The sequence below is a fragment of the Accipiter gentilis genome, chromosome W, assembly GCF_929443795.1.
Source record: "Accipiter gentilis chromosome W, bAccGen1.1, whole genome shotgun sequence".
In the NCBI taxonomy this organism is placed as follows: Eukaryota; Metazoa; Chordata; class Aves; order Accipitriformes; family Accipitridae; genus Astur; species Astur gentilis.
Window position 1 is genome coordinate 36,671,312 of NC_064918.1, and position 14,494 is coordinate 36,685,805.

Below are 14,494 nucleotides of genomic sequence, written 5' to 3' on the forward strand. Positions count from 1 at the left end.
AATGCTGGTGACTCTCAAAATTATTTGATTTCACTGAAACCACTAACATAACTAGAGCTTAACCCGATGCTTAAGTGCTTTGCTAAACTGAGTGCTGAAGATGTATGTTTATTGAATAATATGATGACATCAAAAGCATTTGCCGTGTATTAGTAAACTAACCAAAAAAAAGCACAAGAAATAACATGCGGAATTCTGGTGTACTTTATACATAAGAAGATTTTACTACTTTCAAGAAATCTTTTAAAACTAATAATCAGACTAAAACTCAAGTTGAGAATGAGCTATGTAATAAAATTGTGTCTCTGTCTTATTGGTGAATCAGAAAATTGAAATGTAAATGGTTAGAATAATACTATTTCATAAATTATTTGAAGTATTTTAACTTCTCTTATGACCTATGTATTACCTGTTTACAAGATGGTAGATAATATTGCTAGACAGTAAACCAAGTTATGTAGCTGCCTCCTTTTTTGTATAAATCCTGGAAAAAATTGGCAAGTTGCAGCATTCATTCTGTTTACATCGTACTTGTTCATTCTCTTTTTTTTTAAAGATTCAGCTGTCTATATTTTCATTAGCTTTGTAATAGGGATGAATCAATAAGTTATAGGGAGTTAATCATTGTTCACTGTATATAGATTTCTTAAATAGCTAATCAGAAATGTAATGTACTTTTAATGATCAGTTATAGACACCTCTCTCTTTTTTCCAAGGGCTTTTGAATCCTATCTAATACAGCTTGTAATTCAGCCTTTCACTAAGTTTCATTCTGCATTCATTCTTACAGTGGAGTAATTTACACTTTACATTCAACCTTGTAAAAATACTTGCAAGTTTTGCCTGGAGGATGTGGAAAGATGGTCTATGAAGCTGTAAATACCTTTGGGAACAATAATACTATTTATGCTGCATAAATGTTTAAGGAACACACAGCAAATGTTTCCCTTAACAAAGCAATACAGATGGAACGCTATTAGCTGTTGTGATATTAAATAAAAATGTCACTAATCATTTGATAACTGTAATAATTACATTGTTTGTAAAATGCTTTGAAATCCCTTCCTGAAAGTCACAGTAGAAATACAAAGTATTTATTAATCAAGATTTGGTAACAAAACAAAATGTGGATGGTTCTACTTTATTTTCTTCCTCTGGTAAATGAAAACCCACTTACAGTAATAGCTATCAAAAACAGAGTAGATAAAAAGAACAACTGAATATCTCAAACTTGAAACACTTCAAAAAACTATGAAGATAATGGTACAAGAAACCATCGTACTGTTAAAATATTTGTTCTTATCTGTTCTCAGCATGTAGGTTGTGATAATATTTTGGGGTCTGATGCTAAGGAAGATAGATGCCGTGTTTGTGGAGGAGATGGGAGTACATGTGAAGGCATTGAAGGTTTCTTCAATGATTCATTGCCCAGAGGAGGTATGCACATATAGGTCCATTCTGTTGTACAATGCATTTAGATGATTGTTTAGTAAATAACAGTGCTGCATTGATTTCCAGCATGGCATTGCTGCTGGTCATTCACTTTGACTCCTTTTGCCTTGTTGTTTCCTTTTTCTGTATTAGTTTGGATTTATGTCAAATACAACAATATGTTTCATTACTGAATACTTAGTTCTCATGGTCTTTAATGCACTTAAAAAGAAGTGGGTGGGGTTTTTTTAATTCATTAGTTATGGTTGTATGGTGAAAGTAATTTTGTGTATGATTTTAATGTGTATGGTAGATTCTGATATTTAGTCACACATGGAATTTTAAAATAGAAAGAATCTAGAAATGTCTCTTAAGTTCATGTTATTAAGAACTCAGGAAGTATGTATGGGCAATTATTTGAAAGCTTAGCTCAAAAAAGACAATATTAGTGTTGCAATCTTAGTGTTATCAGTTTTGGGCCCCCAAATACAAGAAAATAATTGATTCACTGGACTGAGTTCTGTTCAGTGAGGGGGCTGGTGCACTTGCCCCTCTGTGAGGAGAGGCACAGGGAACTGGGTTTATTTAGCCTGGAGAAGAGAAGGTTTGTGGGAACCTAGTATCAACCTAATACCTATGAGGAGGTGGTTATGGAGAAGACAGAGTCAGACTGTTCACAGTGGTGGGTACATGGTGGGAGGAGAGATAATGGCTATTAATTGAAACAAGACAGGTGCTGACCAAATGGAAGGAAAAACTTTTTCCCCAGAAGGACAGTCCAGCAGTGGATCAGGTTGATGAGAAAGGTATTACAGTTTCTGTCTTTGGAGGTTTTCACAACCCAGCTGGATAAAGCACTGAATAATTTGGTCTGATCTCCTAGCTGACCCTGCTTGTAGCAGGAAGTTGGACTAAATGACTGTCTGAGGTCCTTTCCAGCCTGAATTATCCTATGATCATCTTATACATTAATTACTTGTGATACACTGTTGAAAAGACTTTATTAGCATTTAAAAAAAGGAATTCCTGACTACATGGTAAATTCTTGTTATCACTTTCAAATTTGTGTCTGAAATTTAAAGAGTTTTCCATTATATCACATGAAAGAAAATGTTAAAGTACATTTGAATCCCATATCTCTTGCTAATTTTTAGTAGTAAGTAATTTATTAATGGTTAGTTTTATGACTAATATTGTTTAAGATAAACAACAAGAAATAAAATCTATCTTTGTCTTATAGGCTATATGGAAGTGATTCAAATTCCGAGAGGTTCTGTGCACATTGAAATAAGAGAAGTGGCAATGTCAAAGAACTACATTGGTAAGAGCATGGTTTAAATAGCAGACTGTTATTAAGTTAGAGTTTATGATGTGATTTGAAGGTACATTTTCTGGTTTGGCCAAACCATACACATAGTAGAAGCAGCAGAGGGAATGGTAGCTGTTAATATTAGGTTGTGGTCAGATAGTTGCAGCAGTTGGTTAGGATGTATTCTGCCGAGTGGAGCTAATGAAATACATCATGTGATTCCTCCTTGTCCAGTCAGTGCAAAATCAGGTCAACTTCACTATAGTTCTAATGTCAGACTTCAACTGAAGTGAATGAGGAACACTCAAATGATATACTGTCCCACTCTGAGGTAGCATCTTCCATCTGGGGAAGTCTCTGATCTTGGTGGGTTGTACTGTTTTAAAACACCATTTATTCTTGGAATGATTATTCATCAACAGCCATGGTTACTTAAATGCTAACAATACTGTCTCCTTATCTTAAAGCAATTTAATGTATGTATTCCACAGTGTTTCTGTGTTGTAGGGACTTAATGCCATCCCTGATAGATATGGAAAATGAGGTGAAGAAAAACTAGGTGCTTAATCAAGATCACTCAGGAAGCTTGTGGTAAACCACAGAATTAAATTCAAATTCCCAGATTATGATTCCTTTCTTTAAAGACTGTGTTAAATGTGCTTTCTGTTTTTTTTTAATACTGATGGGTACAAATCTGGCTTCGTCGAACTCAAAGCAACATGCATTTCTGAAAGTCTCTGTACCCCGATTTGCACATGATGCCTGTAAGTGTGAGTTTGAAGGGAAAATATTCTCCTAGGTACATTAATTCCTAAATTGATTATATTGATAATAATGGTAGCTTTTACTGTTGGATGCCTACTTTTCTTTCTGCCTGCCCCCACCCTCCTTTAATCCAGCAGATTATCAAGCTCCCGCATTCTGCAGGAATAACATCACTACTCCAGCAATAGAGTGCTTATTATTCTTTCAGCATCATGCTCCCCCTGGCCCCTCCCCTATGTCAAAATATACTGCGGGTAAGGTTGCTCATTGTCCTGGTTTTGGCTGGGATAGAGTTAATTTTCTTTCTAGTAGCTCGTATAGTGTTGTGTCTTGGATTCAGTATGAGAAGAATGTTGATAACACACTGATGTTTTCAGTTGTTGCTAAGTAGTGTTTAGACTAAGTCAAGGATTTTTCAGCTTCTGATGCCCGCAAGCAAGAAGGCTGGAGGGGCACAAGAAGTTGGGAGGGGACACAGCCAGGACAGCTGACCCAAACTGGCCAAAGGGGTATTCCATACCATGTGACATCATGTCTAGTATATAAACTGGGGGGAGTTGGCCTGGGAGGGATTGTTCAGGAACTAACTGGGCGTCAATTGGCGGGTGGTGAGCAATTGCATTGTGCATCACTTGTTTGTATATTCTAATTATTTTATTATTATTATTGGTTTGGGGTTTTATTTTCTTCCTTTCTGTCCTATTAAACTGTCTTTATCTCAACCCACGAGTTTTACTTTTTTTCGATTCTCTCCCCCATCCCACTGGGGGGGGGGGGGGGTGACCGGCTGCGTGGTGCTTAGTTACCGGCTGGAGTTAAACCACAACACTTATATATCCTCTATTAACATTTCAAACAGAGGTGGTGGGAGAGGCATACAATGCATCCCATTGTGGTCATTTTCTGCTAAGAACCATATTGTCAAAAGAGCATTTTGTAAGATTGAAATCTATACCAATATTAGTGTCATTATATTTAATAAACAGATTCATATTCTGTTTCTGATTCTATAGGTAGCTGAAAACCAGAATAAAGAAGTTATTCTTAGTTACTACAATTAAGTTTGCTATTCCTCTAATTTATAAGCAGGGAAAAGGGATCTGGAAAAGCATTTAGATCTGCACCATCTGTATAAAATTAATGAAAAATGTCTTTTTTTTTGGCTTAAATAAAAAAATATAGGCAACTTCTTTGGTATTTCATCTGGCCACAGATCTAAAAATGTAAAGCGGTACATAAATACTTTTTTAATGTGTTTGTCACAATTTCAAGGGGTTTCCTGAGTTTCAGGCTCTCTCCTCACTGCCTTGCTTCATGCCACAGAAGCCTTGGTTAACGCAAATGGAGGATTCCTCTCCTTCACTTGTTCCTTGTGTTTCCAACTTTCAAAGTTGCCATTATATCCTAATGAAAGATAATTTTAATAAGTCACAGGGGCCATTTCATTTTGTGTTGGGATGTTTTGTACTGTGAGTGTGAACTAGATCACTATTTTAGGATCACCAGTTTCTGGGGAAAGGCTTCTAGTTTGCTCCCTAAAAAGAACTGTACAAGCACTATGGTAATTAAAAATGAGTTTATTATGTTAAAATACATACCTCGAGGGTATTGGTTTATAGATATTTCTTTAGTGGCAGTGTCAACTTCACAGCTCCTTCCCTGTCTTTATGGAGTTCCCTCTGTTCCAGGACAGCTGTTTGTGTGGCCACACCATGAACCAGATTAGAGAACTGATTGAGCTGAAAATAACCATTTACACATATTTTGGTTTATGTGTACTGCTGCCAAATATGTGACCACAGTCTAAAAAATCAATTTCTACATTTGGAAATATACAAAAAAGGAAAAAATAAAACCTTCTTCCTCTGTAGCTCCTCACACTGACTTTGAGGTTTCTTCTTTGTTCCTTTCACTTAGCAGGCTTTCAGACTAACTTACAACAAACATCCCACAGTTCCTTAAACTAAGATCCCGTTCTTTTGCAAGCCATGACCTCAAATTTAGGCTGCAGTTAGACATTTGGCAACTTCAGTTAGCTCAATCAGCACCTGTCCTCCCTCCTCCTGTCTCTGGCTGATCATTTCTGCACCAATATCACTCCTAGTGTTGTGACAGCAAAAGTACATTTCTGCAGCTGCATAAATAATTCAGTATTTTCAACTGATCTGTCCAAAAAATAACCCAGCAACAGCAAAATTGCCTGTTTTCAGAGCTGCTGAAAAAAATGTATGTTTAGTAATGCTGTTATCTTCCCTTAAATGGATTGATCCGAGGTGACATCTTCCCTTATATTCCCCTTATGCAACAGGGTGTTGTGTACTAATTTCTGGTGGGCTTCCTGCATTCTCAAGTTCTCATAAATTATATGATTGGGACATTAACTTGTTCCTTCTATCTCATATGCTAATAGCATTATGCCACTGCTTCATCATTGTCATGTAATTATATTATTGGAATGCTATTCACAGCTGTGTGGCCTTCACCTACGCATAACAACTGACATTAAGCAAATCTATTTACAGAATACAAATGTGTTTTTCTTTGGCAGTCAGACAGGTAAAAAATTAACTGCTTTACTTCTGGGTATACATTAGTTTAAGTGTATATAGCATACATACAATTGATAGCATATAATTTCAGAATAATTAATTATGTAAACAATGTATGAGAACATTTGTTCTGCTGTGCTCATTTATATGTCTTGTTTGTTGTTGTTCATATGTCTCAAATAATATAAGTAAAAAATTCACTTCATTATTTGCTCTTATTAGATATTAGACATACTGACGAGAAAATGTTTGGGACTGAGTGGCACAGTAAGAGACTTTAATATATCTTGGTGGCTTTGGGAGACCCTGTGACCCTCTTTTAATTAAGCTAGATTTTGTGAAAGCAGGATGGATAGAAATTTTTGCTATGGGGAAATAAGACCACTAATAAAAAAATACTGATGTTCAGCTGTAACATATTTATTTCATATACCCACTTAAAATAGATAAATAGTGGAACTACTGTTCCTTTCTTTTAGTACAGTACTGCTTGCAATTTGTCTTGTTCTCCTATACTCACTTTTTTACTATCATCTCCTTTTTGTACTACAAAACCTATATAGACAATAAGGAATCTGAATTACGTTGAGAATTCCAGATAAGTGAATGTGTTAGAGCTAGTTTTACTCAGAGCACATGTGTGTTTCCGGTGTAAATCCAGGGAAGTCAATGGAATAAGATATATGCTATGGAAAGACATTCCTTTACAGACCTTATGGTGCTGATGGAAATGTTTACTAATACCCGCTGAATATGGCTGTCACTAACAGAACTATCTCCTGTTCATATGAATGCTCTCTCATCTCTTTTAGAAAATTTGAGCATCATTCAGACATTTTCCCTAACTGTTTAAGGTATCCGTCTGTCCACACAGATGTAGCTGAGAATAAAACTTGATACTAAGTTGTCTTATTCCTTATGATTGTGACTTGAGTTTGTAAATTCCCTATCTAGTGAAGTCAGTGATTTATCTCAACAAAAAATGACACAGCTGTTTGATCATGTATTTCCAACCATCATTTTGCCTTTAAGAACATTTTATTTAAAGTAAATATGAATGCTAAATAACTCAGTAATCTCCACCTTAAGTCAAGAAGTCAATGTCTAATTAACAGAATATTCACCTTAAGATACAAAGTCAGTTTCTTATTTAGAAACTTAATCTAATATTATTGATAAAAAATCAAATATAAGTCCCTGAATAATATGTTCTTGTCCAGCCTAATTGGTTGGCTAGCTAAGAAATTTATGTTTTGTCTACAGTACTTCTATGATTTAAGGCTGTAAATTAGGTATAATAAAATATCTTGGCAGATTAATTAGCTAGTATTTGTGTTGTAGTAGAAGTATATTGGATTTATGCTTTAAGAAGGAAAAAAAACCCCAACACAGTGGACAACGACAACAAAGCAAGAGCTGATTGCCAGACTCTGATATCATATGTGACTGATATGTCAGACTCAATGGTCCTTCTCTTTTTTTCCTCTGCACATTATCTGAGATACCTATCCCATGCCCCAACATCTTAATCTAAAGATTAGATTGATAATTTATTATACATTTGAGGCCTACGTATATCTGAAGTAGAACAGCATACATTGCATGTGGGCTCAGTTTTAAAGTTGAAGATATATTGCAAGTTGCATGAGGCATTTTGTTTTGTTCCATATAGCATCTGCATGTTGAAATCTGCAAAGTATACCTGCACATTGACTATTATTAAAGAGGCAATATTGTCAAACTGCATGAGGGATATTTTGACCAGGGCTAAAGAAAAGGTTTTATGCTGCTTGAAAAAACAGTGATGTTGCGCTGAAGCTCACATACTTCTAACAGATTAGTAGTTTAATTTGCAATGGTTTCTCCATTATAAATGCTGCTTCCAATTTTTAGGTGGCTTGTATTTTTTTTTAAGCTTTAAAAACTGAAGAAGATGACTACTATATTAATGGTGCCTGGACTATTGACTGGCCAAGAAAGTTTGATGTTGCTGGAACAGCTTTCCATTACAAGAGGCCAACAGATGAACCAGAGTCTTTGGAAGCACTAGGCCCTACTTCAGAAAATCTCATAGTCATGGTAAAGTTATAATTAATATATTTCTGAAATTTGAAATATATATTTATGTTCTTAGGAAAGACAAGGCCATGGATGAAATCAAAATAGGTTGTGTTTACAAAGAGTATACAGCTTGCCTAGCTGGGACTAGCTGGGACAAAACTTTTTAACACAGCTTGCTCATCTTTCAAAACTGACAAGCAAACATTGTGATGAAAAAGGGATAAAGTCAGAAGAGCCCCAGGAAATCTCACAGAAAATGCCCCATCTGTGTTAAATGTGCTTTGGAATAATAGTAGCAGAAATTGTAAATGGGGCATATAATGTATCTGTGCATACTGCTGATACATGGAAGTGTTAAGATATAGCATGACAGTTCCTGACAGTTCTGTAGATGTCAGTAGTTTTAAGCCTAGCCTGAGTGTGAAGTATACTTTTACCACAAGAAGAGTATCATTATTTGACCTGTATTAAAGTATGTTGTTGTGACATACATTGCTCTGAATAGATTGTATAAAATATGAGAATGTAACAGAAGATGTGACCAGGGTCCTGGTACCCTGTCTCTGATGGTAGGCAATAGTGAGCCTACTGTTGCTCTACTGTGTTGAGGAGGAGTATAAGAACAGGGTGATACTTGCCCAGTATATTCTATCAGCTGCCAGATTTCAGTTCAGGGATTGCTTGAGCCAGACAGGACTTTTTTGTGTATAGAATGATTTTTTCCTGGATAGTCACATTTTAGGTGAGATTTTCAAACACCCAAATCCTGTTTTTTCTGCTGTAGCTGTGGATATGCTAGAGTCCATGTAGAATGAGTTTCACAATGATTAATAGTGCCTTTTCTCATTCAGTCAGTGCCACTGACTTTCTTACTGAAAGTTCTCTGCTCTTTTGTCCAATGGGTATAGGCAGATACGTCTCTGCAAAATATCACAGAAGGTAGAAGGGGATGAGAAATAACTGAGATGTGTCAGATTGCTGCATCTTAACATGATATATATTATTAGTAACAGAGAAAAAGTTAGGTAGAGAATCAAAGACTAGTGTTGGACAGATGGTATGTGGAAGTGCAGTTCAACAGTGAGGGTAGACAAAAGCTCATAGTGATTGTTGCACTTCCATCTGTATCATTTGCAGTGATATATCTGCAGCGAGATTTTTGATACTCCTTTAAAGGAACCACAGGTGTGATTCCACCAAGCTAATGCTGTTGCCTATTGCATTAGGGGAAAACAATGACCTCAGCAACAGTCTGTTGCTGTTACTATTATTACTATTATTATAGTCACTAGAAGTGTAAGCAAGGGCAGAGCTAGGTTCATAATTGCTATGTGAGTAGCTCCTCACAAGATTTCAGTGAGGACTGCTGCATGTTTGCACAGTAATGTCCTTAATCAACTTTGACCTCACGTAATTATTCAGCTACCAAATTAACTTCCATTAAGACATTAATTTCATGAAAAATGGCTTTTTAGAACAATTATGTCAGGAATAAAGAACTTACAGAAGTTATAAAGTTGTGTCAAGGGAAAAAAAGACAAAGCTCACCTTAGACAATAATACTTTTCTTTTACATATGTTTTAATAGTTAGTCCAGATTATTTTGGGAACACCTAAAAGAACTACTATGGCTTCCTTTGTTACTTTTTTCCCTTCCATAGGACATAACACATACCTAGATTAAATGTCACTGTAGTTGCTCTCTGCTTGCCTGTTTTAATGGTATAACCAGTTGTTTTCAACTACAGATTCTGCTACAGGAACAAAATTTGGGTATAAGGTATAAATTCAGTGTTCCCATCTCTTGCACTGGCAGTGGAGACAATGAAGTTGGCTTTGCATGGAATCATCTGCCTTGGTCAGAATGTTCTGCCACTTGTGCTGGAGGTAAGACACCAGGCAGTCAAACTTCAGGGTAAACTGAATTGCAAGATACAGTTTACTACATAATTATGTATGTAACTAATTGAAAACATTTCTTTCAGACATGCCTCAAACCTTAATTTAGTAAAAGAACATTTATTTTATCACAATGGATTTTGTTGTTTTCAAGTACATTTAATATGTTCAGATCTTTTTGTTAAATACAGTGTGTCATCTTGGCAGTGTGTCTCTGTCTGCTGATGCTTCTTCTGAGATTCTATTGAAGCTGGGATGTTTGCTTTTCACTGGAGCTTTCTTGATAAAGGACATCAGAAGTTTTATGTAAGGAGGTTAAAAACCAGAAGGCAAATAAGGCAACTGTAAATAAAGACATGTGTCTGTGTGTGTTTGTAGGTATGCTTCACAAGATCCTAGTCAGCCCTCCTATCCTCCAGCCACCAAAGTTTAGGATACATACTAGTAGCTCCTCTGTAGCAGATGATAACAACTCAATTATACTTCCCAGCCCATAGCAGTATCTGAGAATTGTTGCCTATTGGCAGTGGTGGGGGATTTGTAGGTTGTCCCATATGATTCATCATGGGTGCCTTTTGCCCACAATTTACTATATTCCTAATCCTCCCTCTAGTGGCCACCAATGCAATTCTTTGGCTGGGAGAGCAGGACAGTTGGCTTCCTTCAAAGCCAACACCATTGCTGCTGCATGGACTGGTGAGTAGAAGTGCTGTGTAAACAGTATCTTTCTTCTCTCTGAAGACTGAATGCATCATCTCCCCAACATACCTCACTTTCAGAAGATATGGGAGAGCGCTTTAAATCTGCCTCAGAATTTTAGTTTTCTACTGCACTGTGCACTGCCCATAGCAAAAGGAAGACATCGTATTTTTTTAAAGAACCTTTGGAACAAATATTTGTCCTTTTCCTTTTTTTACTGCTACTGGAAGTATTCATGTTTAGAATCATCTTGACTCATCTTTCTGCTAGATCCTGCTGTGGCTGTTACTAGTTGTTTGCTGTTTAAATACAGCAGTTTGCTTAGCCATATGTAAAATACAAATGACAGCCCAAATTCTATTCTGTGCAGCTAAATAGAGAAAGTCTTGAAACAAAATAGAGGAAGGTGCCAACTTTCTCTGATTTTTTTATTGTTCATTTGTTGGATTCTTGTAATCAAATGAGTGACAGATTGCTTTTTTAACTACTATTTTAACAATGGTGAGTCTGGTAGAAAAAGGAACCGTTTTAAAAAAATCTCATAGCAAAAGACAGTTTCAAGTATCAGAACCTTACAAGTACTGCCAAATACTATTTTTATGATGGCAATGAGTTAATGATCTTTTTGAAGTTATGGGAAAACTCCCATTGATTTAGGTAAAGACAAGATTTTAGCCATTGATCTTCTGTCATGCAGGTCATTGTCACTTCACAGATTTGAAAGTATACAACAGAAAAAATAATTGGCTCTGAAGGATTAGGCATTTGTCTAGATAAGAACATTTTGACATAATTAATTAACTTTTAAGGGAAGATTTGTGAATCGATGATAACTACATACATTTATTATTCATTTGAACCTGGGGAGAGGGGGGAAGATTTTCTTCAGTAGCTTATGGTGGCTAAACCAGGCACTTTTCTCTCCTTTCAGCTTAGTATGAGGATATACTATGGTCACTTATTTTCATTGAGCTCTGTGCTCAGGGAATAAATGTTTCATTTAGCTGTGATTCATGTTAAAAATTGTATCTGCTTTCTCCATATGAGTACCTGCTATTCCCTCCACTTTATGAAGCACCTTTTCCATATGCCAAAAGAAAACACAATTCTAAAAAGGAGCTGAGCCAGGGAAGAAGAAAGGCAGACAAGGATTGTAGAGACAGAGACTGTAACTGGAAAAGATGGCTAATATAAATATGAAGTGTTGAGAAATCTTAGAAATGAAACCACTGCATGGCTTTGTTTATTTCTATAGGATTCATTATGAAGTCCATTATTGAAATTCTATTTACTTGAACTCTGTCTTTAGAAGAGAAATTTTGCTCTGCATCAAAGGATAATAAAATATTCAACAGTTAAAGGATTTCTCCCTGAAAGTAAAAAAACCCACAATAAGCATGTGTGAGGAATATTAGTATGGAAATTATTATTTATTTATGAGGTTAAAAAAAATTATGTAGTTGCTTTGGGACAGACTGTGAACAGGTTAAAGGCATCAACATTTTCCTGCCTCTCATTGTAGTTGGTGTAGCACACCTGTAGTGCATGGACTGATCAAGATTTGATCATATGATATTCCATCTTAATCCAGGAAAACTCTAGATGATGTAGAGCCAGATATACTTTTATATCAAAGAATAGGCTTTATATCAAAGCTGTAGGCAAATCTAAATTGCAATCAACACATTTAACTTTTATCCATCTCTGAACATGTCTGTATTCTAATGTATTTTTGTCTAGGTGTATGTTACACTTAAAAAGCTGCCTTAAGAGAACATCAAATTTGCAAGTATTTAGATGCCAGGAAATGACAGAATTAAGGATGACTATGAAATCTTAAATTATTTTCTGTGGTTGAGGCTGTTCTGTGAAACAGGAACCAGTTGAGCAGGGACCCTTCTTTGATCCTGAGGCTGTCATAGACTAGCTCATGTCCACTCCGTACTATTTAGGTCTAGTTCTCTCTAAATCAGGCTGACTATATCTGCATTACATAGCATTTGACCAAGTCTGTGACTCTTAAAACATAGTTATTACTTGGTGTATATTTTTGAATTAAAAGTGTCTAATAAAGAAAAAGTGAGACCTGCATACAGCCCACCAGAGTGATATGAACTTGAAGATATGTGCTGAATGTCATGAAGTAGAGCACAAAGGCTAGAGCAGCATTTTGGCAGTTTAAATTGTTTTGGAGTACTTGTGAGAGACTGAAAGAGTTAATGTCTCAAACATTGTGGTGGGGCAAGTTCTGCTTAAAGATGAACTCTGTATGACAATGAACCCTGCACAGCAAGGAACCACAGGTGCAAAGAAGCCGATCAGCAACAGGACAGGGAGGGGGTGCTGGAGGGTACGCAGCTCCCTGTTCTGATATGCTGAGCAGGGCAGCTCACCATGCATGGCCAAAGATCAAACAATGGTCATGTCTGCATGGAAGGAGAAGTTACTCCCCAAACGACCCCCAAGCCCACCATACTGTATATTGCAGAAGTGTCCAAACTTTGTGCAAGCTCTTCATAGTCTTTTGAGAGCAATCCACTGCATTCAGCAATTCCTAGAGCTGCCTGTAGACCTTGTCTTGGAGAAGGATAACTGGAGCAGTCAGGAGCCAAGGAGCAAGCTAAGAGCAACCTACAATCTTTATTAGATGGTAATGTGCTGTCTTTTCCACTGGACTTCTATCTTACATTCATCTCTGATGTGCTGATGAGTCACATCTGAACAGTAAAAGCTCTTTAACTTTTAAAACAGGACCTCTGTTCAGGGCCTGTCTCAGTTTTGCAAAATAGGAAGAGCATGCTGTAAATGGAATGGTAGGAAAAAGGAGGAGGGTTTCCTGCTTACAACAGCTCAGTGCAATGCAAGAGCTCTTGATTCCATTCCTGCCTCCCTTGTGTGGTTCACGTGATACTGAGCAACTCAAAGCATACATTACATTCTTACTTGCTAATTATCAGTTCATCGTTATCTGGGTACCTCTCTGAAACGTCTGAGCTCTGAAGCATGAAATGAAGTTCATCAACTGTGTGTAAAGTGAAGTATCCTGAAAACTCAGCTGGGCACCTGAAATTAATGGACTTTTTCCACAGTAGACATTATTATTCATAGAGGAGTCTAGGAGATAAAGTTTGCAAAACAAACAGCTACATGTTTAGATTGCATTTAAAAAACAGAAGGAAGTTAGTCCTTCTTTAATGAGAGATAGAATAGAATAGTTCAGTTGGAAGGGACCTACAATGATCATCTAGTCCAACTGCCTGACCAATTCAGGGCTGACCACAAGTTAAAACATGTTATTAAGGGCATTGTCCAAATGTCTCTTAAACACTGACAGGCATGGGGCATTGACCACCTCTCTAGGAAGTCTGTTCCAGTGTTTGACCACCCTCTTGGTAAAGAAATGCTTCCTGATGTCCAGTCTAAACCTCCCCGGCACACTTTTGAACCATTCCCACATATCCTGTCTCTACATACCAGGGAGAAGAGATCAGCACCTCCCTCTCCACTTCCCTTCCTCAGGAAGCTGTAGAGAGCAATGAGGTTGCCCCTCAGCCTCCTTTTCTCCAAACTAGAGAACCCCAGAGTCCTTATCCACTGTTCATAGGACATGCCTTCCAGCCCTTTCACCAGCTTTGTTGCCCTCCTCTGGATGCATTCAAGGACCTGAACATCCTTCTTGAATTATGGGGCCCAGAACTGCACACAGTACGCAAGGTGAGGCTGCACCAACACTGAATACAGTGGGATAATCACCTCTTTTGACCAGCTGGTCATACTGTGT

General features: G+C 36.9%; 1 protein-coding gene across 5 annotated transcripts in view; it reads left to right on the forward strand.

Annotated features, from left to right (window-relative positions):
• LOC126035436 (A disintegrin and metalloproteinase with thrombospondin motifs 6-like) overlaps positions 1-14,494 on the forward strand; it is a 233,380-nt gene that overhangs the window by 180,882 nt on the left and 38,004 nt on the right. For all 5 annotated transcript variants that reach the window (XM_049793985.1, XM_049793986.1, XM_049793983.1 and 2 more), the window contains 4 exons: positions 1,314-1,437; positions 2,672-2,752; positions 7,970-8,133; positions 9,864-10,002. In XM_049793985.1, the coding sequence (XP_049649942.1) occupies positions 1,314-1,437; positions 2,672-2,752; positions 7,970-8,133; positions 9,864-10,002 (508 nt within the window). The remainder of the gene's footprint in view (positions 1-1,313; positions 1,438-2,671; positions 2,753-7,969; positions 8,134-9,863; positions 10,003-14,494) is intronic.